General features: G+C 38.8%; 1 protein-coding gene across 2 annotated transcripts in view; it reads right to left on the reverse strand.

Annotated features, from left to right (window-relative positions):
- The window catches only part of Ythdf3 (YTH N6-methyladenosine RNA binding protein 3), a 35,586-nt gene extending 12,282 nt beyond the window's left edge, over positions 1 to 23,304 (reverse strand). Inside the window, exons 1-5 of one of the 2 annotated variants that reach the window (XM_038347337.2) lie at positions 22,996 to 23,304; positions 22,557 to 22,581; positions 19,421 to 19,566; positions 17,022 to 17,107; positions 6,071 to 7,669 (exon numbers count right to left, since the gene is read on the reverse strand). In XM_038347337.2, coding sequence (XP_038203265.1) covers positions 6,071 to 7,669; positions 17,022 to 17,107; positions 19,421 to 19,478 — 1,743 coding nt within the window. In that variant the 5' untranslated portion in view covers positions 19,479 to 19,566; positions 22,557 to 22,581; positions 22,996 to 23,304. The remainder of the gene's footprint in view (positions 1 to 6,070; positions 7,670 to 17,021; positions 17,108 to 19,420; positions 19,567 to 22,556; positions 22,582 to 22,995) is intronic. The other variant, XM_038347338.2, reaches the window with a different exon arrangement.
- Between the last annotated feature and the right edge of the window lie 2,700 nt (positions 23,305 to 26,004).

Below are 26,004 nucleotides of genomic sequence, written 5' to 3' on the forward strand. Positions count from 1 at the left end.
CTATTTGGTAACCAGAGATAACTAATACAGTAAATGTGATCCATCAGCAGCAAAACCCTGTGCATGGAATAGCATATATTCAGAACTGAAAGGGAAAAGAAGTCTTTCTAATTTTATTAGTATTCATTTCATGGGTTAAAATAGACAAGAAATATGCCTAAAGATTGGGGGAAGAGGCACTAATCTAAACTCAAGAAGTTTGGTTTAATGCCAAGTCAATTTTTCCTGAGGAATGAATCACATGTAAATTCCTTCCCATGAAATAAATACTTTGGTGATGCATGTCTTAAATCCCAGCATTTGAGAGGCAGTGGCGGGTGTGAAGGGGAAGCCCAGCCAACCTTGTTTGTAAGGCGTGTCCCCCTTAGGCTAATATTTACTTATAAAATCTTGCGGGCACGGCCGGGTGATGGTGGTGCACGCCTTTAATCCCAGCACTCGGGAGGCAGAGGCAGGCGGATCTCTGTGAGTTCGAGACCAGCCTGGTCTACAGAGCTAGTTCCAGGACAGGCTCTAAAGCCAAAAAAGAAACCCTGTCTCAAAAAACCAAAAAAATAAAAATAAAAAATAAAAAAAATCTTGCGGGCGTGCGGCCCACCTTCTCTGTTTTCCTGCGCTCCTCACTGGAACCTTGGCTTTTGTAAGTTCCCTTTTCTTTCCTTTATTAAAGCTGAATATTATATATTAAATTTAGTCTGGTTAATCATAACTGCCGATCAACCACGCCCCTTCACAGGTGGATCTCTGGTCCATGCCAGTTTGAGCTACAGAGTTCTATATGATAACCAGGGCTACACAAAGAATCCCGGTCTCAAAACAAAAAAGAAAAGTCTTCGATTAAAAAAGTACATCTTACATTTGTTTATTAAATTAATTGGGTTAAGGTACATTCCTATAATGCCACACTTGGAAGGCAGAAGCAGAATTAGAAATCCTAGGCAAGAAGCAACTAGAGTGAACCAGTGACTTAAAACAACAAAGCCTGCAATATGTATGATCCTCAATTAGCTGAGGAAAGCAATACACTTATTAATTGAAATTCTCTTCAGCTTAAACAATATGGATTCACAATTAAAGTATAGAAGAAATATCTCCCCGAAGATCTATGACTAATCTGAACAACTAGAGAGGCCATTAATTCCCTGAAAGCTCCCCTCCCCCTTTTTTTGTTTCTTTTATGTTTTTTTCAAGACAAGATTTTGCTGTAGTTTTAGAGCCTGGCCTGGAACTAGCTCTTGTAGACCAGGCTGGTCTCGAACTCAGAGATCCACTATCTCTGCCTCCCGAGTGCAGGGATTTTTAAGCAACACTGGAATATAACATAGGCACTACAAGCTGGCTGAGGGATGGGGGGGGGATGAATGCCATAAGATGTTAACAAAATATATTGTCATGCCAACAAAAACAAAAATAGGCTAGCTATTAAAACTAAAACTTAGAGCTGGAGAGATGCCTCAGTGAAGAGCATGGGGGAGAGGGTTCCCAAAGGACCTGGGTTCAATTCTAAGCACCCACATGGTAGCTCACAAATCATCTTTAATCCAGTCCCCAAAGATTTTATCCCTCTTCTGGCCTCCACAGGAACTGCACACGTGGTAGACAGACAGACACAGGCAAAACATCTGAATCCACAAAAAACATAAGGGTTAAATTAAAAAAAAAATACAAGCGCACACATAAAACCCCACACCAAATTGTCCATTGACAGTAAGGATTTAAAGAGTAAAATAATATAAGATATAAAAAGCGATTCATTCAACTGAAAAAAACTAAGGATTACCTAGATGCAGGTTCTCTGGCCAAAAGTGAAGTGGCAGAGGCCACCTGCAGGACTTTCCTTGGGGCTTTCCCTGAGTGAAAGACCCAGCCCTCCTAAATGGCCAATGGGGAAATACACCCACTGAGTCTGGAGTCTGTCAAAGCAGGATCTCATTTAATGGTATCAGGCAGGAGCTTATGTAGGGTGAGAGTTATAGAAGCTTGGAATGAGTTAAGGCGGAGCAAAGAACACAAGGGCCAATAATATTCTGCCACATCAATGGTGGCTGGGCAGAGGCAGGCCTGGGTCAAGTAATCAGAGACACATCTCTAAACTTGAGCTAGGCTCAGGAAGTTACACTAGGCCTCACCAAACTCAAGTTAGGCTTAGAAGTTTCACTGGGCCTCATGAGGCCCAACACGTAGACAGTCTACTACTGTGAGGATCCTAACATTTATACTAGACAAATACAGTCAGCTCTTCTTTATTTTCCTCTCATGTTCAAGGATTATATTAGCTTTACCAAAAAGGCAACATATACAAATAATTCTTCTGGAAGCAAATTAAGATAATAAAGATTCTATGCTTGGGCAAGCACTTGCCTAGAATTCAAGAGGCACAGGCACGCTTCCATTTTCAGATAAGCTTATCAAAATCAGTGTTATGTATCAGGACTTTAAATAAGCCTAAGGCACTAGTCCTTAAATTACCATAATATTTGAATAAACTTCAGAAAGATAAAAATGTGTTCTACCTGGAATTGAACTTCTATAACTTACCGTTTGCACAAATGAAGAAATCAAATCAATAGGCAGCATTTACTAAATACAGCAAACAACCAGTAAAAACTAGAGATTAGACCAGTAAGGAAGAAAAATTCTAAGACACTCAAACTCTGAAAAGTCTTTAAAGCACTGGTTTTCAACCTGTGGGTCATGACCCTTTTAAAAGTGAAAGACCCACAGACATGCTCTATGACCATCAGAAAACAGATATTTACATTATAAATCCATAACTGGCAGAAATCAGTTACAAATTAACAAGAAACATAATTTTATGGTTATGCAGTACAGGGTCGCAGCATTGGGAAGGTTGAGAACTACTGCTTCTGAGAATTTACTCACTTGACAGTACCTTCTTAATAGGACTGCCTTTGTGACAGTCCTACTACCTGATACTAAGAAGTGAGCAGAGAGCAAACTTCCTGCTCCTCTCAATCAGCCTCGAAACCTGTCAACAAAGATTATCGACAGGTTTTTACTTCTTCCCATATTCCTTCCCTCTGCCAAGGACAGTGGTTTCCAATCATAAGCCCATTTTGTTTGCTAGGTCTAAAGACTCTTTCTGTTCTTGAGCAACAAATCTGTTTAACTGAAAATATGTTCAGGATCCCTGTGGAGGGGTATTGTTCCAATATAACCAATGGTTAACAGGAATTATCAGCATTTCTTCAATTCTTTTTTTTTTTAATTTTGTTGAAACGTCTCTTTCAACCTTTCTTTAAAAAACTATGGAGGCAGCCAGGCAGTGGCACATGTCTTTAATCCCAGCACTAGGGAGGCGGAGGGAAGTGGATCTCTAAGAGTTGGAGGCCAGCTTGGTATACAGAGCAAGTTCCAGGACAGCCAGAGCTGTTACAGAGAAACCCTGTCTCAAAAACAAAACAAAACAAAAACAAAAACAAAAACAAAAAAAACCTTATGAAGACTCAGGCTCAGCTCTTCTAAACTTCAACTTCATTGCTTTATCTACCTGAGGGATGTAATTCTATACTCCCTCTATTGCACTCTGAAATGAGATTTCACTTTTCATTCCTAGGGTCAGAGAGGAGAGGAGACACTGTTGATTACCCTGCTTATCTTTCCTTTGTAGTATCTTTTGTTTAGGAAGTTTTAAATATTTTTCTCCTTTCATGTCTTTTATCATTTCAAACTAGCCTGCTAATCATCTGGTAAACCCATTATTCTACCTGGAAACATGGGTTTAGGAAAGTTTCCTAAAGTATCTTTTACACTGATTGTTTTCTTCCTGCCGCTTAAAAAAAAAACACAGACCACTTCTCTTTCCACTGTATCTTTTTCCTTTTCTATTTTCATGTCTATTGCTCTGCATTTGGTTAACTTTTCCAATTTGAACTTCTGAAACTTCAACAAGATCTAAAACCGGAATATATTCACATTAATCTGCTTGCTAACCTATTTTTTTTAACTGTGAGAATTATGTTCTAAGTTTTCAATAACACTTTTTACTATTCTGCTCCAATTATGTAGGAATAGGAATCCTTCCTACAAGGCAAATTGTAACTTTTGTTTTGTATGTGTATAATTTATGTGTATATATGTATGCATGTATGTATATAGCTGCTTGTTTCTGAAGTATCTATCTGTATAGCCAGAGCTGTCCTGGGAGTCACAATGTATAATAGACTGGCCCCAAACTCAGAAATCGTCTGCCTCTGCCTCTTGAGTGCTGAAATTAAAGGTGTGTACCACTACACCAGGCTTCTACATTTTAAACTATCTTTTGTTCCACGAATTATCCAATTTTTTTATCTTGGTCCTTTCATGAAACTTCATTTTACTCAAATATAATTAAAACCGGCTGTTCAAATCTAAGAAATGTGTGCACATCAATGAGTTAGTACCTATACAAATACTGATGAAAGGTTTTTTTTGCAGCTTCAAGTTCCCCCGAAACTTCTCATTCTGAAATAAGAAAACCTGACATTTAAACTTATATGGCAGATAGGATATGACAAGTTGGCTCCTCCACAGGAATCTTGGTGCCTAGAAAAGCAAGCTGGAGAACCCCTCATTGCCAAAATAATCATGAGTGGGGAAAACTCAGTAAATAAAATATATATTAGAACATCAAAAACAATAAAACCAAAGCTAAATTTTCAGACTAGGTAGGAAAGGGATGTAAAAAAAAAAATGTACTTGGCAGAAGAAAGAAAAAAGCTTCTACTTACTTCTTTGCCATCTTTTCTCCTGGACAATCTTATTTCACTTCAACAGACTCAGCTACAGAAGAACAAAAAGTTCCAAGTCTGATTCCCATGTCTCTCAACTGTCTAAATCAGGAAGGTCCCTACCTGTATTTCTCAAAGATCCTAAAATAAGAATATCCCAAATGACATCTTTACCCACATCACACCGTCCACATTGAAAATTGTTCTCCTGATCCACTGTCTTAGAATAGCAATTACTATCTGACTATTACTTAACCGACAAGCTAAGACACCCTGGCAACTTCTGATCTTATTTTCTTCACTTCCCACATTTAACTAGGAGAAAACTCTATTTAGCAATTCATTTAAACAGCTCCTACAAAGGTGCAAACAGCAGTCTGAATCACTCCAAAGCCAAGTTTCTAACTGTTCAGCACAGAAAGACTGGCACCAGCATCGCCTAGGGTGCTTGTCAGAAATGTAGCTAAAGCCCTTACCAAATACAAAAAGGGGTGACACTCCAATAAATACTTCTGAGTCTTATGGTTTAGAAACAACTACAGATCCTTATCTCAACAGAATTCACCACTGAGTGCTCAATGTTAGCTGAAGGAGTTTCCTCTGCTCCACATATGTAAGAAGTCATATGATATTTGAGTTCATACAAAGAAATGAATCAGTGCTGTGTTTTCATGAAGACAGAGTGTGTGCCTTAACATTAAATTTCCAACAAATATTTCCACAGTGGCTAATGTTATTTACTCTTGCTTATTTTCAATAGAAAGTGTACTGTGTATGAAAAAAATTCATTTCCTACCCTTCCCATTCCCTTTACATTTAAAATCAGGCCTCTCAATTGATGTTTAGTTCTGAAGAGAAAGCAACTCAAGCCTGTCTTACCTTGGGACCACATTCCAGACTTATACAAACATATGTAAACTCAGGAAGTCTCCCCAAGTCTCACAGAAAGTGTGCTAACAAGAGAAAATCAAATACTACAGATCGAATTCTAAAGGCCATACCCTTCTAATCTCTCACCCTAATGTCAAATTCTTGCTCTATTTTGTTAGAAATATGTTTCAGTTCTATAAATTATATACCATAGTTACATAACACACACACACACCACCTTTCTCATAAAACAAAGCATTAACACTTGAAAATATAGCAATATTTAAGAGCAGTAACTAGAAGGGCTGTGGATAAGAGGTAGATTAGATTTCTGTTTTTAAGCTTTTGATTTCTCTCAGAATAAAGTTCATAAACTATATAATACTCAGAGGTATAAAAGAATGCCATCCCATGCACTCCACCCATGAGAATAAATCCTCACACAAAAAAATTACTGGATTCGTACTTACCCTTCGCATGGCTTCCTCCTCCTCTTGACGCTTTTCATAATGTGCAAAGTCATCAAAGATTGAGGTGGTATGCTTGAAAGTAGCAATTATTTTAAGCACTTGCTTTGCTTTCTCTAGGGGTACTTCTTGAGTGTCCCTTGAATTGGTTACTGGTTTGTTGTCATTATTTTCTAAGCGAATATGTCGTAATTGGTTATTGGGAACATCTTTGACAAAGATCCATTTAACTTCAAATTTGCCCTTCCACTTATCCTGAGACCAGACACCAGCATATGCATTATAGTCCACAACAGACTTCATTTCAGCCACTCCACAAAAATGTCCACTGCCATTCACACTGAAGAGTAAATAGAGTGGGCCTTTCCCATTCAGGGAACGATAAGCTGCATCCAAACGCTTATTACCATGCTCAGTACTACACCAGATAGAGTACTTAATGGAACGATGTATATCATCCTCAGAATAGCTCTTAATTATAAACACACGTCCATTCTTCAGGTTCCAATCAAAGTCTTTGGGATTATAGTTGTTTATGGCCTTTAGTTTTTCCAGCACTGGATGCACCTCTACACTAGAAGGTGAAGCACTAACAGGTACAACACCTAATCCAAAGTTTTCATTGCCTGCTCCATTATTCTGGTTGAAGCCAGATCCCCTATTCCGAGGAGCTACCCAGCGATTCTGCAGTTGTGGCTGCTGAGACTGCACTTGGTGAGGCTGGGCCTGTGGCTGAGGTCCTTGTTGCTGCTGTGGTTGTGGTGGCTGAGGCTGCTGTTGAGGCAGTTGGCTTTGCACCAATGGTGGTGGTTGAATTAATGGCTGAGGCTGCTGGATTATAGTTTGAGGAGGCAGAACTGGTTGGGTTGGTGGAGCCTTTACCACTGACCCCTTTTCATCCCAAGTTCCAATATTCATGTTGTGTTTTATAGGAGGTGGTGGCACAGCAGAACCCCCAATGCCCACATTGCCCTTGGGTTTAAGTTTAGGTTGAGGTTTGGCAGGCTTTCTGGCAATAGCCGCCCAAGAAGTTGGTTTAGGTGCTGCACTGCTAACAGGGGGCACATTATTGGCTGCAATGCTAGTCATACCACTGCTGCTCAAGGCTGTACCTACAGTTTTTGTCACTGCAGCCGTCAGGTCACCACCAATTTTTAGTCCAGTCATGCCTTGCTCAATACTACTAATGCCAGGCACCTTACTCAAAGTATCATTGCCAAATCCGGCCTGTCCATCAGTAATAGCTCTCCCAAGAGAACTAGGTGGATAGCCATAACTGCTACTATAAGCAGAATTTTGTGTTGATTGTCCCTGAGATCCACTTGTCCCCCATGTAGAGAAATCAGCATTACCAGGAAAAAAGTTAAATCCATGTTGACCAAGAAATGGAGGGGTATTTCCTAATGCCCCTGGTTGACTAAAAACACCATCTGGTATATAATGATGCTCTCCATTACTCATTTGTCCATAGGTTGTCAGATATGGCATAGGCTGGTCTCCAGCCGTGGACCATGCTGCTTCCCCAAGAGAATATGGAAATCCAATGGATGGAGCATAGTAACTAGGCATATATGGATCTGACATTGGTGGATAGCTGTTATTCTGCAAAACAGAAAACCACAATCAGTAGTGAAATGTACACTTGAGAAGAGAAAAAGGTTATCTGAAATACTGAAAGCAGTTTCAAGTGAATGAAAGAGATGTGTCTAGTCAATTAAAATTTCAAATCAATATTATCAGCAGAAATATTTACAGATGAGTACCATCACCCTTAAGACAGTCTTGCTGCCCAGCTGGACACAAATTCACCCTACAGAAGACTGGCCTCAATCTCACAATCCTTCTGCTTCTCCTAAGTGCTAGGATTAAGCATGTAAAACTATGTCAGTGGTAATTTTAAAATATTACAATATTATGGCATTTTTAGGCAGAAAATGTAGGAGTAAAATAAAGATTGTGTTTCTCCCCCAATTTAAAAATACTGAAATTTTTACAAAATGCTAATAAGCTTTACAGGTACAAAATTATAATGTACATACAAGATTTAAACAAATTTGGAATATTATGTCAAACAGCGGAATTAAATTGCAGTCTTTATGATGGAATCAAGTACTGCCACTTAAATTTTGTACTTAATTAAGAAAAAATGTAGAAATGCTGTATCTGAGAAGAAAATAAAAATCAATATTATGCCTACACCATGAAACACAATTAACTGTTTTACTCTCCTCTATTTAAAAACAAAATACAATAAAATATACTCTTCATTTTATTGCTGCTCTCAGAGGACACAGATTTTTAAAAGAAAATCCCATTGCCAATAAGGGAGACTCCAGAGGCTCTCAAAATAACAGTCTGTTGCTATAGCACTTTGGATGCCCACCAGAACTAGATGATAAGACCCCACTACTGAAGACAACATACACATTTAGTTGCAGTAATCAAGAAGTCAAGAGGGAAATAAATTGGAAGCGTCCTCTCTTCGTCTACTTGATAGCAAGATGACATTGGATCTTATGGGAGAAAGGCATCAAGTGTGGACCCAGCTGTAGACCTTTCGAGTTGCAATACCACCTGCCAGACAATATGCCTTCAATGTACAACACTGGCATGACTGTTATGAGGGGTAGCCAACAGCCTGCTGCTTGGGTAGATTTTAAGCCTGTCTGCGCCGCAGCAAGAATTTACATGTAGTATTATAAACCTGGTCAAAACACCATGGTGGGGGAGGTCATAGGCCCTAAAGAAAAACCTACTACTGTTCCTTTTCTAAATATATGGTGTCAAAATGTTTACACTCATAAATTAATAATGCTTTCAGCATTAGTCAGAGAAGCTTGTTTGCAACAGGTTAATACAGAGAATTCAACACGGGTCCAAGTGCTAAGAAGTGATAAGTGTTTAGCACTAAATGGGGTATCTGTATCACCTCTCCAAGGTTCTGGGAATACCATGAATGGAGAACGCAAAGAGTCTAATAGTCAGAGGATCTATCTTCTGGACATGGCACAGCTGTTATACCTAGAACTCTCAGGAACAGTGGCTATCTAAATAAGATCTGCACAAGACTTGGGCCCAGAGCGTTATATCATGGATGGGGAAGGGAACACTCATAAGGCCCATAACTCTCAAGTGAGTTATAGGAAGATAATGGCTGCTAGGGTACAGGAATCCTCTACCCAAGCTTATGCAAGCAACTTTAAATGTCTTATACAGAAAGGACATGAAAGAAGGAGGGGGTCTTGTTAAGAAGAGACTAGATAGGAGAGGAAGGAAATAAGAAAGTAACAAGGAGAACCAAAGAAGTGTGTGTGTGAGCACGCACGCGAGAGAGAGAGAGAGAGAGAGAGAGAGAGAGAGAGAGAGAGAGAGAGAGAACGCAATTGAGTGTGAAAGAGTAAATAATTTATGTTTTTAATCCTGGCTTAAGGATACGATACTAAGGAATCCATTTCTTTTTATGATGTTCACTACTTACCAAATTGTGACTACTCACTTTAAAGATTTGTTCTTTTGGTGAGACAAAGTCTTGCTATATATATGGAGTCAAAACTAACTTCCTTCTAACACTTCATATTCTCAAACTGACCTCAATACTATGATTTTCTTCCCACCTCACAAATGCTGAGACAATAGCTATGAACCACTATGCTTTTAACTTACTAGATCAGAAATTTTCCCTATAGAAATGTAATTTTTAAATTATTACAATTAAAAAAATCAAACTTCAGCTTTCATATTAAATAACTGCACATTTAAATTTTTCCCAAAATTAAAAACAGCAAGTTCTACTAAAAAAAAGTTGCAAATCAATATAAAAAATACTAAAGCAGGCAATGGTAGTGCACGTCTTTAATCCCAGCACTTGGGAGAGAGGCAGGTGTATCTCTTTGAGTTCGAGGCCAGCCTGGTCTACAAGAGCTAGTTCCAGAACAGGCTCCAAAGCTGCAGAGAAACCCTGTCTCGAAAAACAAAACAAAACAGAAAAAAAAAAAAAAAAAAAAAACCTCTAAAGTATCCCTGAAAATAAGGTATTTTCTGGATAATGTCTTTAAGGTCTCTGCCTCTTAATATGTTCCCTCCAGACTCAATCCCCCCCCCGGCCTCCAGTTTCACATCCAATTCTGCAACAAAACTTCAAAATCAGCCTTTCCTGCCTGGGCTCCCAGCATCCCTCTTTGGTAAATCCCAAGTCTTCCCCTCTGAACCCCACCCCCTACTTTACCCCAGCTGGCACCGCCTGCTGACCCAAAGGCCACTCCTGCCAGAAAGGCTGACTTCATTTTCACCTCTCCTGCTGCTCCTCCAGCTAAATCCCCCAGTCTATCTCCAGCTCTGAACAGGACACCTGCAGCGGTTTCCCTTTCCTCTCTGCCTCCATTGCCAAGGGATCACACAGACATACGACTACAGCCTTCCTCACCCCAACTCATCCAATTATCCCAGCCTCTAACAACAAGAAGCATTTCCTAGGAATATACCAACTGAGCAGGCCAAGGAAATAGGTCCACAGAAAAATTTCCTACCAAGCAATACACTGCTATCATACTCTCCTAAAATTCAAAGAGGAAACAGGAACCAAGGGAACAAACACCCATTCAACAAAGACAATACCAGATTATTAGCACACAGATCTGCAATCATCCCAATACCAAAAGTTGCTAGAAGAAAATCCAACCTAAGGTTAACTACAACCATGAAAACCATAGGAAATAATATCAGACCAGCAAAATCAAAATGGAAACACTCTCTCCCTTATCTCTCTCCACCACAACCACAACAAAAACAAGAAAATAATGGGAAAAACAACAATCATTTGTCATTAATCTCTCTCAATATCAATGGACTGAATTCCATCAATAAAAACAATAGACTAACAGAATGGATGAAAAGCAAGACACAATCTTCTGCTGCATCCAAGAAACACACCTGAACATCAATGATAGACATTACCTCAGGATAAAGGGTTGGAAAAAGATATACCCAGAAAATGAACCTAAGAGTCAAGCTGGTAGCCATTTTAAGATCTAATCAAATAGACTTCAAACCAAAACTAACCAAAAGAAACAGAGAACTACATAATCCACCAAGATGATAACTGAATTTTTACATCTATGCCCTAAATACAAGGTCACCCTAATCTGTAAAAGAAACACAATTAGAGCTAAAATACTCTCCAGGTTACCAAGAGAAACATAAAAACCAACCCAGCCGAAATTTTTACAATCCTCCTACCTAAAATATTTGCTAGGGCAATGTTGGCACAAAGCTTATGGGAGTAACCAAGCAATATGTGATTTGACTTAAGGCCTATTTCATGAGCTGGAACCCATACTTGACACTGCTTAGGTAACCAACAACCAGAGACTAGACAGACAGCTCAAAGACCTAAGATAAAACCAAATACTACTAGTCTAAGCATCAACAACAAAAAGTAACAATAAAATGACTCCTGTAATATTTGCTATACTCATACTCAGCCATCATCAGGGAGGCGTACTCCTGCAGACATGGGAACAAATACCCACAGTCAGACATAATCCAGAGAGATCTTAGAACACCTGGCTCTAATTGGTATATTGCCATCAATTCTCTCCCCTCAAAGCTCAGGGGAAGAGTAGGCAGGGTAGGTAGTAACTGAGGACAACAAGAGAACAAGGCCTTCTAAGTCAACTGAGCAAGGATCCTATCAACTCCAAAGACTGAAGAACCAAGCACAGGGCCTACATGGATCATGGACATATGAATTATAGCTTTCACTATATTTTTACGGAACTCTTGAATGTGTGAATGAGTGGGTCCTTGATTCTTATGGCATCTCTTAATGTATAAAGAAGCCAAAGTGTGATAAATATAATTAATAACTAGTTCATTGCAAAATTGATAGCGGTGGAAGTTTCAAGTGTTCACAACATAAAAATATTATTAAAACTATTTAGGGTATAGTTTAAATCCCTTGATATAACCATTCCATCTTGTATATCCATGAATCATAACCATATAAATATGTGTAACTCTAAACACTTGATTCATAAAAGAAAAAAATCTTCGAAATGTCCCTGGAGGTCAAGAACTAAAAATTTTTAATGAAAGACGGTCTATATTTGGACACTGGTTTCAGTTCCATAGGTATCCTTGGATTTTGCACATTTTATATAAATTTTACTTCTAAAAGAAAGATATTTAATACTACTTATAAATGAGAATGCTGATCCAGTGAAGAACTAATCTACTTGAGAATTATAACATTTTAAAATGAATAAAAAAAATTTAAACAAGACATAAAATTAAATTTTAAAACAAGAGAAAGGTTGAACCTAAGAAGAGTTGAGAGAGGCAGCTGTAACTGACTTTAAAAAATCCTAAGTGTCAGAGAATTAATAAAAATATTTATTAAAAAGAAAAACATTAAGAAATAGATATTTTGCCTGGGCAGTGGTAGTGCACACCTTTAATCCTAACACTCAGAGGCAGGAGTATCTCTGAGACCAGCCTAGTTTAGCAGAGTGAGTTCTGGGACAGCCAGGGAAAAGTGGTGAAACCCTGTCTCAGAAAACACACACACACACACACACACACACACACACAAAAAAAAAAAAAAAAAAAAAAAAAAAAAACCTGAAGTACTTCAGACTCCCAACTTCCAAGCCCAGAAAGGTAGCACGCAAATATGATACTAATACACGTGGAAACTGATGGGTTCAGACCCAAAGCCAATGTAGGCTACATACATCAAAGCCAATCTCAAACAAACACACAAACAAAAAAGCTCTCTTGATTTCAGAACCAATAGGTCAATGATTTTTACTGTATCTATAATGATTTTATTTACTTTCTTCTATTGGTCATTGCAAAAACTGAGATTTACTGCAAAAGCACTGTCAAGGCAATAATCCCAGTACCTGGGAGGCTAAGGCAAAAAAGAGTCTTAAATTTGAAGCCAGCCAGGGCTACACAATAACACTATCAAAATACAGTCATACAGATGTCATGAAAAGTGTTAAATATAATAAAATCTGTGTTTCACCAACTGCAATTCTTCACTCTGCAATTCTAACAAATAGCCCTAACACATGTACTCATTTAATATCTATGTCATGAATCCCTCGTCCCTGCCAGATACCATCACACCAGTGACTAGGAACAGAATGATGAAGAACTCATTCTTTGTACTAGAATGCTCCACAATACAGCAATAAAAACTGACCCTCCAACTTAACTAGTATTGTACTCATATATAAAAAATAAAACAAAACACATCAGCAAAGAGCTAACTCATAAATATAAAACTTCATGGTGTAATGAGTTTGAAGGTTTACATAAAAAAAAAATAAGGTGCTTATTTTTGGTTTTTTGTTTTTAAGAAATAAAAAAAAATATTTTCAGAAAACAGTTGTCTTATTTCCGAAGGATGGGCATTGCTGACTAAAGATGAGATAAAGCATGCAAGTCATTTTAAATGCACTCATGACAAATACAGCTACTTCTGTGAAACTCTAGTAGTGGTTTTATGTGTGCTTTATTTTTTGTTTTGATTTTTGTGAGACAATCTTGCTATGCAGTGCAGGCTAAACTCAACTTCACTTAGGAAGTTCTAGGAGTACACCATCATATCTGGCAGGTAATTATTTTTTATTAGTATTGACAATCACAGAATCGGACTTAGATTTTGGACTGTGGAGTGTAGTTACTGAAACACCAGTGGAAAAATCACATCAATACCCAGTCATTGTTCAAGTACAGGGCACACAATGCCAAAACAGAATAAAACTTAAACGTAATTATTTTCTCAAGCCTCCACTGGGAAAGCATAAGGACTGGTTTAGTGTCTTGGGATTCCACTTGGTTTGTGGTATGTACATACCCCTCTGCTAATATGTACTTAATATGCACACACTCCTCTCCAATCAATGCAACCAGCAACCTCAGAGCCACACCCACAGAGGATATGTTTCTATTCTTCTAACAACAATCAAACTTGGAAAGTTTCTATTCAAAAGTATTCTCAATGAATTCTAGTCTGACGATTTGAGGAGAGATCCAGCCAGGGGTGATCTGGGGTACATGAAGAGTAAAGCAAAACTGTATCCTTTTAGGAATTATACTCTTAAATCTACTTATTCCTATGTATATGACAAAATTAGATGCATATGGCAAGGAATATGCACAATGGAAAAATTATTGTATGACCTAATCTATCAATCAAAATAGAGAACCAACCAAATTACACCCTTAGCAATCAGCCCATCCTTCCTTCAGACCTTATAAAGAGAGATCCCAGACAGCAGCTTGAGGCCTCGAATATTTTCACTCATGTGCCTGGCTGCTCCCTTGCAGCATATGCTAAATTTTTCTACTGCTTTGCTTTAAATAAAATTTACTTGCTACTTTTGCAAATCAGCATAATTCTGTGAATAAATGGCCAAGAATCTGGAAACATATAACACCAACAGTGACCAACACTGACCACAGATAGACAACATCAGTATTCCAACTTCTTTAAATACATGTACTTTCAATTTACATGGTGTCTTCAACAAAAGAGCAACTGAAACATGAAACCTGGACTCAATCACCACATCATTCTGAAGATTTACAGGGAACCAATGATCTGTTTCCTTCCTCCTTTAAAAAATAAAACACTATAAAATGGAAGTAGTATGGCGTCAGAGGAGTAAGACCAACACTGTTAACACAATCCTAGAGTTAGCCTATATTAATTAGATTTAAGTGCAGAAAACAACTTAAATCACCAGACGAAATTAAAACACCTTTCCCACCAGATGATTCATCTTTGTTACTTATACTTTTGAAAATTACATGAAGGAATTAATTTTAAAAGCACAATGTGTGGAGCTGGAAAGTTGGCTCAGCAGTTCCTGCTTTTCTGGAGAAGCCATAACTTAGGATGGACAACTCACAACTTATAACTCCCAGATCCCAAGGATTTAACACCCTTTTATGGCCTCTCTAGGACCACACACACACACGCAACATGTATTTGCACACACACACATAAAAATAAATCTTAAAAAGAATCTCACAATCTATCCTTAACTTTAGCTAAATCAGGACTGCAAAGAACTAATTCATTAAATACCTGAACAACTTTATAAAGTTTGTCAATCATGCTTGAGTTATTCCAGCAATAAACTTAGTTTCCATTAAACTAGCAATACTCAAGTTACTTTTATAGTTCAGCTAAGAAATTCTGATTTAAAATCATATAACTTACCTTTAAGATTTTAGACAATTTTCCATTTCTTTTTTATACAACAAACCTAGTTTTCTAGTTCTGTATTGCCAATGCTTTTAAATGCATGCCTTGTTAGAGGTAATCATTTTTGGTACTATGGAAAGACAAATGTTGACATCTTTTCTACCCCTTCCTGCCAAGCATTCACAAATTCTACCACTTGTTCCATTCCTCCTAATTTATTTACTCCTCTCCAATACATACTAGGAATCTGAGACAGCACACAAAGGAAAGTAAAGAAAAATGCCCAAAGGTAGATGAGGGTGACCAAAGCCATCACTTTTATAAGCTACAAGTCAAGTCTACATTCCACAAAGCAGAAATCTTTTGTTCAAATTGTTTAACAAATCAGTTCTATGGGAACACTTAGTGTCTTTTCCTCTTACACTTTTAAAAGAATCTAGGTTAAAGTTACAGAGCACACTTTTCATATATCTTTTTACAAGCAGAAGAAACGATACTAGAAATTTCATTCCAGAATATTCTCATGAACTGGTAAAGGTTGGAGATTTTGTTTTCAAAATTGGATTCTACCAGTGACACAAATTTGACAATAAACACGACAGCAAAAATATTATCAAAATATAAAATATCTTTATTTTATTGCTTCTTAGCATTTAAATTATCCTTATGAACAAATTCTCAGAAGCCACTAGGGGTTAGGCATGTAGCTTAATTGGGGTACATGACTTAGCATGTACAATGTCACAGATCCAAATCCCAGAATTTTGAGTGGGGGGGAGTACTAATGATCTATATTTAATCTCCATGTTCACAATAAAAAGTATTTATAAAGTCCTTAATTCTATTCTCTAATACTGCCAAATTAAAAACTGCAATAACTTAATGAAATTCAAATTTGAATATCTTTCTTTTTTCTTTTTTTTTGGTTTTTCAAGACAGGGTTTCTCTGCAGCTTTTTTAGAGCCTGTCCTGGACCTAGCTCTTGTAGACCAGGCTGGCCTCGAACTCACAGAGATCCGCCTGCCTCTGCCTCCCGAGTGCTGGGATTAAAGGCATGCACCACCACCGCCCGGCTCAAATTTGAATATCTTAAAGAAAATATACTTAACTAAAGTTGTAAGACACAAACTAATCTTTATCCAGTGAAAGTTTCCAGCTAATAAGTCTAATTTGCTTTAGTTAAAAATATGTGGCTGTAGCAGGCAATAGCAGAGCACTTCTTTAATCCCAGAACTTGGAAAGCAGAGGCAGGTGGATTTCTGAGTTCAAGGCCACTGGTAGACCAAGTGATGGACAGACAAGACTACACAAAGAAATCCTGTCTTGAGAAGGGGGAGGGAGAGTAGGGGAAGGGAAGAAAAGGAACAGGAGGGGAGAGGAGCAGAGAGAGGAGGGGAGGAAGGAAAGAGAAGGGAAGAAGAGGAAAGGAAAGGGGAAAAAAAGGAAAAACATGGTTGCAATAGTAAAAGATTAAACCATGTTAATATTCAAAAATTCTAAGCATAATATATAAAAATAATACTCATCTTTAAATATTTTAGAACCCCACTCAGTTACTTATAATCCTAAAAGTAGTCTCCTATACCATAAACCTTCAAGTGTTTTTCACCACATGTAGGCAAATTTCAGATTACATTAATCTTTGTATTCAATTAGATGTCTAGTTGGAAAAAAAAGATCAGTAAAAACTAATAGAAGTTTAACTTCTTAAATCTGAATCTGCAGAAAACTTACCTGATTTGTCTGGCTACTTAAGTATGGCTCAAAATCATCATCATTTACAGCATCTTTTTGATGAATCGAACCATTTTGTACTGAAACTAAAAAACATATTTGTATTAGAAATGTTGTAATCTTTATAAAATTTATAGCACAATATTAACATTTCAAATACTTTTCAAGCCAACTCTGAAAAAAAAGTACAGAATTTCTTGTTTTAAGAACTCTCTTAAGGATAACCTTTAGAAATAATGTGTGCCAAAGAAAACCTAGAAATCCTATGATCTAAAACCCAACATTATAGAAACCATGTCTATATACTCTCCTTGATCAAAATCTTAAATATCCCAATTTCAAAATGTAGTAAGCAAAGCAACACAGAAGGGTTGTTGGGAAGGCTCCCTAAAATTGTGTATGACTTTAAAATAACTTTAAGTAATGATGTAGATAATATATTTGAGTATGTGACCTAACTTTGTAAAAGTCTATTAATCTGATAAAGGTAAGAATGTTTTTCTTACCAAAACTGGGTCTTCTTCCTATGTTACCCAGACTAACCCTGAATTCTCAATCATCCTACTTCATTCAGCTTGTGAAGCAGCGGGATACCAGGCTGAGCCTTCAAATAACATTTATGACCTGAAGTTCCAGTAAATTATTTAAATGTCTCCAAAGTGGTTAAAATTCATGATTAGGAAAAATCTAGAAAGGGCTAGGTCTGATGCCACATACTGGTTACCACAGCACTTGAAAAGTAGAAGCAAAATGAGAGCAAGATAAAAAAACCAGTATGGACTACACAGACTGGGCTATAGCACGACCCTCTCAGTAGAAAGGAAAGGCCTTATGTTGTTTTGGTTTGGTTTTTGGCAGTACTGGGGGTGCCAACCCAGGCCTCGTGTACGTTATGTAAGCACGTTAGTTAAAAATCTGTAAGACTTTGATTCTCTAATAAATGTGCGTGCACATACCTTGATTCTCAAAGACTAACAACTCACTGGTGAAATTAGCATGCACTGAGGTTTTGTATTCAAATCTAAACACCAATAAATAAGACTTTCACATGAAAGTAAAACTACAATTAAGACACCAACGATGATGATTACTCATGAAACACATGAGAAAACAAACCAGAATGTCCACACTAGTTCAAAACTACTTCATACACTGTTAAAAGAAAAAAAAAGACATATTTTGTAGTCAAGAAAAAAATACATTTGGACACTGTCCCAGTAGTGCCTGAGTATAGCATATAAAACCACCTCCTGGATTTCAATTTCACGTCTACTACCGAGGAGGCAAGTGGTCTCCAGTCGTGATTTGAGCTCAGTAACCTAATAACTCAGGTTATTCAATGCCTATTTCATTTCATCTTCGTATGAGATGACCATATTCAATAATCTTGATTTTAATACTAAATGAAAATAAAACTAAAAATTATTCTGAACCAGAAAAACAGACAAAGGTTACTGGGAAAGTATCTGATACAGCATCAGTATGTTATTGAAACATGAAATAAAAAAGAAAAGGCAATTTGTGAGGGATGTCAATCTCTTCTTAGAACTACTGCTCAAAACTACAATGTCACAAAGTATGGCCAACTAATGTGGAGTTGTTTACCAGAACATCAACTCTATTTTTGTCCTAAGTGTACATTACCTAAAATGTAACATTAGTGAACAGTGGCTTATGAGCAAAGATCTATTAAATCCCTTCATTCTTCATCCATTAATGTTCAGGGATAGCTCAAAAGTAAAACTACTCTGAGCGTGAAGGCTTCAGAGCTGACCTCTATGGCCCAAAGATCAAATGGATCCTGACTCCACTTAATAGATTTAACAGTGTTCCATAATGACTTCACAGGAGTCAGGTTTGGCTAAATGGGCTCCAGAATTAAAATATGTAACTGTTACTACTAACAAAATAAAACGGAGGGTATCATCTAAGGGCTGAGGTAACCACTGAAGTCCCATAGACCGATACACTTGTTCTTCCCATTGGTTTGACTATTCCTTTGTCAACAATCGTGATGCACACAGTCTTTTATTTCTTGAAGGCCCCCCCAAAAAGTTTCTGATGACTAGAATAGACTATTAAACTAGTATAAATATCAGCCTATATTTAAAACAATTATTTCTATCTCTTGTATCCATTAGTTCTTGGTTATCTAGTCCGTACTGCTAACATAATCAAAAAAGTATCCATTTAAAGGCTCCTAATAAGATACTAACTAGCCCTTTAATTTCAGAAGCATACTTTCTTAAAGCAACTGTTTCCTAAGATTTTAGTTGTTGATCATTACTTAAGGACAATCTAATGCCTTGGAGACTGAAAGTCACTGAACATTAATGAAATCTAAGCCACTTCTATATTGTGTAAAAGTTCTTCAGGGGAAAAAAGAACAGATGACTTACATGATTCTTCGCCTGTTTCCTCTGCCCTATGAAGCAAAGTCAAATCAAGATAGAACATGGGCCTTAGAAGCCAGGTGATTCTCTGCTCTGGTCCTGACTACATCAAGTTAGGAAAGTCAACAGATGTGTGCATCATGTTTTCCCACCTACAAAAACAGCGACAATACCATATACCCTCTATCTCCTTACAGGAATGTTGTGAGGATTAGTAATAGTATGAAGCCAAAATAATGATAGTATGGTGTTTTGAAGTCATTTCTTGGGGGGGACAGAGAGAAGATACAACATTTCTAAAATACACTAATTTTCTGAAACATTCAAACAACCAATTTCAACCTAATTCTTTTAAACTGCAGTTGTATAAAATGATGTACGTGTCCCTCCTACAGAAGGAATAAGGAGGAAAAAGAACCAATTTCCACGTGTTGCTTACTTATATAAACTCAAGGAACAAATGCAAGGAAGGAGGAAGGCCTAAGAGGACATCTGGACATACAAATGAAGACACAGCAAGCAAAAGTTCTTGTTCATAAAGAAAATTATGGATCAACAAATAATTATCCTTACATTTTAACTATCTTTTCGTATTATCTTGCCAAGTACAACTAGCAGTTCTGACATTTTACACAGGAGAAAAATTTTTCAGTTAAAAAAAAAGAAATATGTAAAAATAAGTAAACCAAAAATTAGTAATTACATTTCAGAAGCATTTTTGTCTTTCCAAATAGACTGACAGAACTCCTTTTCATTCTTTTAGTCCAATAAGCCTTAAGGGTATGCTTAAAAACACTTTACAGAAAAAGACACTAAAGCCAGGTGTTAGGCTAACAATGTCAGCTAAAGGTAATTCATAAAAGTAGCAGCATAGTCATAGTAAGTCATAGTAAGTCAACCAGTTTAAAATCTTAACTGATACCAACTTCTTAGGAACATAATGTTCTTAAACTCTGAAATTCAAAATTATTAACCACATCTTTACAGTTGTAAAGCAAGAAAAATAGTTACAGTTTCTGCTTAATAATAGTATACAGACTTACTATAAGATAATTTCACTAACTTAAAAATAAGTCAGCTAAGACAGAAGTTTTTCTCAAACACACAAAGGCTCCTAACTGCCATTTGTTATTATATTTAGCTTGTAATGTATTTGTAAACTTGTAATGGTTCCTACATTTTATAATGGTTCCAACTTACATGACTTTAAGCATACCAATACTTTTGGACCAGTAGCTTTTCTTCTCTTCCTCAAAAGAGGGTAAAAAAATAATCCAACAGATAGCATCTATAGCAGTAAGCTGTTGTAATTACAATATCTTAACAACAGGATTTACAGTCACTCTTTTTGTTTATAGAATTTTTTTAAAAAAAAAGTGAAACAAACTTGGTAAATCAGTAGCTATATGTGGTATTGAAACCCAAGACTGTAAGAAATACCAGCCTTCATCCTAGAATAAAGCTATAAACTGAACAAAAAGAGTAAAAGAAAAACAGGGAGAATAAAGAACAAGAACTATCCAAAAACCATAATGTGTATGTGTAGCTACATATCAAATCAGAAGTGACACTATCAATTAAAAATTCTCATATAAAAATGCAGTCACCAGGTGATGCAGCCTGTGGTTGGCTTCCGTATTTGAGACAATTTATAAGTAACTGGTGTGTAACAACAGAGGTCGCTAGGCCACACCAAAGTGAAGTGATTCCTAAGAAAACCAAACTCATGGTAATCCAGGACAAGCTTACAATAGCCAATCTATATGGTGGTCTACATTTCTTATCCAAAAAGAATTTCACAGAAGTCACTTACCTTAAAATGCGTAACACAAAACACTTAGCACTTCAAATAGCCTTGCATAGTTCTAGGATAAAACAGTTTACACTAGGCAATAATGACCACAGATTTCACAGATGGTCAGATTAGCCAAAAAAGAAAAAGAAATTCCTTTTAAATTTACAAAGGTTTTGGAACCATTTTTAAGTTAACCTCTAATTCTGAAGTTTATAATTATAACTAAAATTCTATTAAGTTAATTCCTAAATGTTTATGTGCTGAAAGAAAACATTTATTAAAATAAAGCAGTAAGTTTGTTACCTACACACTTCAATGTGTCTGGTACATACAAATTTTTATATAAAATGCAGCATAACATGAAGGAAATTATTCTGTGAAGAGCATAATTATTTTCTAATTAACCAGCATTGCCACATAAAAACCCAGGAAAAAAATTAAAAGCATCAACAGAAACATGAAAGTTACACCTAAAGGGCTATTGCAGATCTTATTTTCTAAGCAGTTCTTGACTACTAGGGGAAAAGAAAACAGGAAGTATAATTGTATTTAGTGCCATTTCCGGCACTGCAAAACGTTATAACTATATAGTTCATTGGAATGTTCTTTAATTGGCACCACCCCAAGAAAGGAGTTATTGTCCTAAACTAGTATCACATGATTTATGTCATAATGTTTTAATCAGCTGACTACTGAGTTCCACAGGCATAAATCCAAACTACATTTATGTTTTAAATGCCTTACTCTTAATGGTAGTTTTTAAACAGTAAGTCATATAATGCTAGCAATAACTGCACAAATAATTTCCTTCTCAGGTTTTTGTAAGATACCAGGTTGAGGCAAACCTTTAAATCAGGGCTATACAATGAGATACTTGCTGTTAGGAGTTCTGTACCGTTGTTGCCCCTTTGCAAGCAACTTTTATGGATCAGTGATTAACCGTACGATTTTCAATGATGTGACATAGAACGCCATGTGAACTGCAAGTATAAATGTTATCCAGACATTTCAAACAGAACGTCCACTTCAAGAACGTACTTAACTAGACACAAATGTAGAAAACTGTGACCTAAGTTATGTAACAAAGATAAAACAGAAAACTAAGGAAATATCTTACGTTTATTGAAATACAAGCAAGACAGCTGTTTATTCTTGCAGAACTTCGGTTTCTACAAACGTAGCTTCAAACCCAGGAACTACCTAAATGTTAGCTGTCTTAGCTGCGATGGATGTTTTTCTAACCTTTACATTTAAGAAGAAAAGCAAAAACAAGAAAGAAGCCGCTGTCGGTTTAAAAATAACATCAGGGTAACATCTGAGAGAGAAAAATAAAATAACGAAACTCACCTTTATTTCCTTGCCCTTTAGGTCTCTGGAGCAAGACGAAAGATGTGGTAAGGGGCGGGGGGGGGGGGGGAGAGGAAAGAAAAGTGTGTTAATCAGAGACATCGGAGACAAGTTATTCAGAACAATCCGCGTAGGAGTGAAGCCAGCCAGCTCCTCCGCAGCCACTCCGCCCGTCCGCCTCCCGCCGCCCCTCCGCAGCGCCGCCAGCGCCCGCCAGCCGCCGGCTCGGGGCCCCGGCGCGGTCGCCGGGACATCCGGCCCTCGGAGCGCTCCTGGGCGCCGGCCGCGGGCTCCGCCGCCAGCACGCACACCGGCCTGGGCGGCAGCCCCGCCGGGCAACCCCCGCTGCGCCGTTACAGGGGCCGCCGGCGGCTAGAGGCGCGCGAGGGTGGAGCTCTGCGGCTCGGGCCTCGGCCGAGCCCGGGCCCTGCTCCCTCACCTGATCCACGCTAGTGGCTGACATTCTTCACCGCAAGCCGAGAGGAGGAGCCGCCGCCGCCGCCGCCGCCGCCGCCTGGGCCTCTCCGCGAGCACTCACAGCGTCGGCTGCCGCCCTCGCGAAGCTCTGCTCCAGCCGCCGCCACCGCCGCTCGCGGGGACTCCGGGAAGCGGGCTCGCGCTCGGGAATCGCCGAAGGGGCCCGAGCTCGCCACCGGCACGCCGCTCGTCCCCGCTCGCCCTCCGCTCCTCGGGCCCACAATGGCGGACCAGCTCCCGAGCCCCACTTCCGCTCCGGGCCGCCCTGACCTTCCGCTATCCAGTCTGACGTCCACGCACACCTCGCAGTTCCTCCCCCACTCCCGCCACGGACCCTGGCTCCGCCCTCGCCGCTCACGTCATCGGACGGGGGGGGGGGAGCTGCCGTACTCGGGACGCATGCGTGGGACGGAGCGCGTCGGGCGGGCGGGTGGGCGGCGCCGGCCTTCGGTTTCCCGCAGGCAGAGCGCAGCGCGGGGTGACTCAGGCACCACCCGGTGCTGATCCCGCAAAGCCAGCGCGGGATCGGGGACCGCGCTCTTAGCCGCCGCTTTGTTTCTCTCAGCTCGCAGCGGTTTGGTCTTTATGAATAAAGTAGCCCTCCGAGAGAGAAACAGTTGCCAGACTTCCGTCCCCCGGAGCGGAAGAAAAAACAATGTTAAAATTACACTAGGAACTAGTACTGTTACTTTCTTACCAGTTGGCAAAAACAAAGGAGGTCGGTCATTTGAACTTTTGATATTTTTATTAAATTCCCTGGACTCCTAGTAAAGAAACGACATACATAACTAGTCCCATCCTTTCAAAATCACCCAGGTTAAGTGCTAACTTATAAAACAGAAAATTAGTCTGCTCTCGTAGTTTGACAATATTTTAGAAACACTGGGTTAGGTCTGCTTTTCGTGTAAATCCTCAGATGGCATTTTTTGTTTGTTTTTCGAGACAGGGTTTCTCTGTGTAACAGACCTGGCTGTCCTGGAACTAGCCCTTGTAGGCCAGGCTGGCCTCAAACTCACAAAAATCGGCCTGCCTCTGCCTCCTGGGCACTAGGATTGAAGGCTTGAGCCACCACCACCGCCTGACTCTCAAATGCCATTTTTAAGGTGTGGTCAGTCCAAATCTCTTCCTCTTCTGTTCTCTTCCGTTCTAATCCCAAACTGTGAATCCTTCAGTGTCCCAAGGTTTCTCTTACTCTCCAATGTTGTGCCTCATCTTCCTCTTCCCAGTTTGAGTTTTCAGCGTTTATTGGTAAAGGCACTAAGGTGGGAAATTGAGACTACATAAGAGAAAGAGTAGGAAAGCTCATAGTCTTGCCTTGGGCTCCTTAGAATCCTGTCTTTGGAATCCCATGAATCTCGGTTGAATTCTTTCCTGGCAATGATTTGTTTATTGCGCCTATCTGAAAAGCCGAGGCTTTGGAATCCCATGAATCTCAGCTTGAATTCTTACCTGGTAATGATTACTTTATAACCTTGGAAAAGTTACAGAACCTAAACTTGGCTTCAACAAGTATAATCAGTGGCCCAGGTAAGCTCCCCACAACCGTGGCCTTGTAAAGCTAGTTCTTACATCCTTTGCTGAGCAAGTCCCAGCATCAAGATTGTAACTTAGTGAGTATTCATTAATGTCAGGCATAGGAATCGATTAAATATTCACTGTATCTTGTGTGCTAACGCCTGTTGTAAAAATTGAAGGTCCAGTGAGGTACTTAGGAGGCAAAGGCAGTCAGATTGCAGTGAGTTTGAAGATAGCCTGGTCTACAGAGTGAGTTCCAGGACAGTCAGCCAGGGCTATGTAAAGAGACCCTGTCTCAACAGAAAAAAAAAAAAACACAGTAAGGTTACAAAATAAATCCAAGGCCAGAAAAGGGCAAGTAAGAGCAGTTGTAACAAAAACTATATGAGTTCTGTACCTGGAATCGATGAGATAGATCCATAGAACTAACCACTCCTAAAAATTTTCCTCTGACCTCCACACGTAAATCCACACACAGACAAATGAAAAATAAATAAACAAACAAATAACTAAATACATGCATATATACACACAAGTAATGGGCTGAAAAGATGGTTGGTTCATCGGTTAAGTGCAAGTACTGCTTTCACAGAGGCCTGGAGTTCAGTTCCCAGCACCTACCCCTTGTAATTCAGAAACCCCAACTCATCTCCAGGGGTTGGGTGTTATCCTCTGGCCTTCACTGGAAGCTACACTGGTGTTTACATACGCACACAGAGACACATGCAGCATCTAAGGATATAATTAGTAATAGAAGACTTGCCTAGACTGTGAAGGTCGTGGGTTCAAGACTCAGTCCCTAGTACTGCACAAAGGAAAGGGTAGGGTTCAGAAAGGGTGAGGAATCTCTGCTTAGTTTATGTGAGACACAATTTGAACACAGGTCTTGAGTTTCTATATAGCCTTCACGTAATGCTGCCTAATAGCGGTATTCTATGAGTTTCTGTTGTCCTTCATTCCTGCCCTTTCCCATCAACTCTGTGTTTCCTGACCATGGCCTTTCCTCCTAACAATGAGGTCTGAACTTGATGAGTAGAATGCTCATTTCCTGCTCACAAAATCCACTTAAATTAATGCAAAGTTTTGGCTTTTACTGGGTATAAAACTCAGCCCTTTGCTTCCAGGAAGTTACTCTGTCACTGAACTTTGCTCCCAACCATTTTCAGCACTTTGAAGTATGTTTAGAAACTAGCTAAAACCACTTCCAGTGCTGCCAAGAATCTGCAGATGAACCTGGAGAAAGGCTTCCGCAGAATCCAGATGATAGACAAACTACTCTCTTAGAGAACCATGAGTCCATCAGCCCCATGGTCTTTATAACGTAGTACCCACAGCCCAGAAAAGAAGACGGTTGGCTTGGCTTCATCATTTACTATGTCTGACTTGCTGCTCTTATGCAGCAAAGTTCCTTTCTGCCCAACTGTAACTTTCAGATGGTTTTTGTGTGTGTGTGTGT

The sequence above is a fragment of the Arvicola amphibius genome, chromosome 11, assembly GCF_903992535.2.
Source record: "Arvicola amphibius chromosome 11, mArvAmp1.2, whole genome shotgun sequence".
In the NCBI taxonomy this organism is placed as follows: domain Eukaryota; kingdom Metazoa; phylum Chordata; class Mammalia; order Rodentia; family Cricetidae; genus Arvicola; species Arvicola amphibius.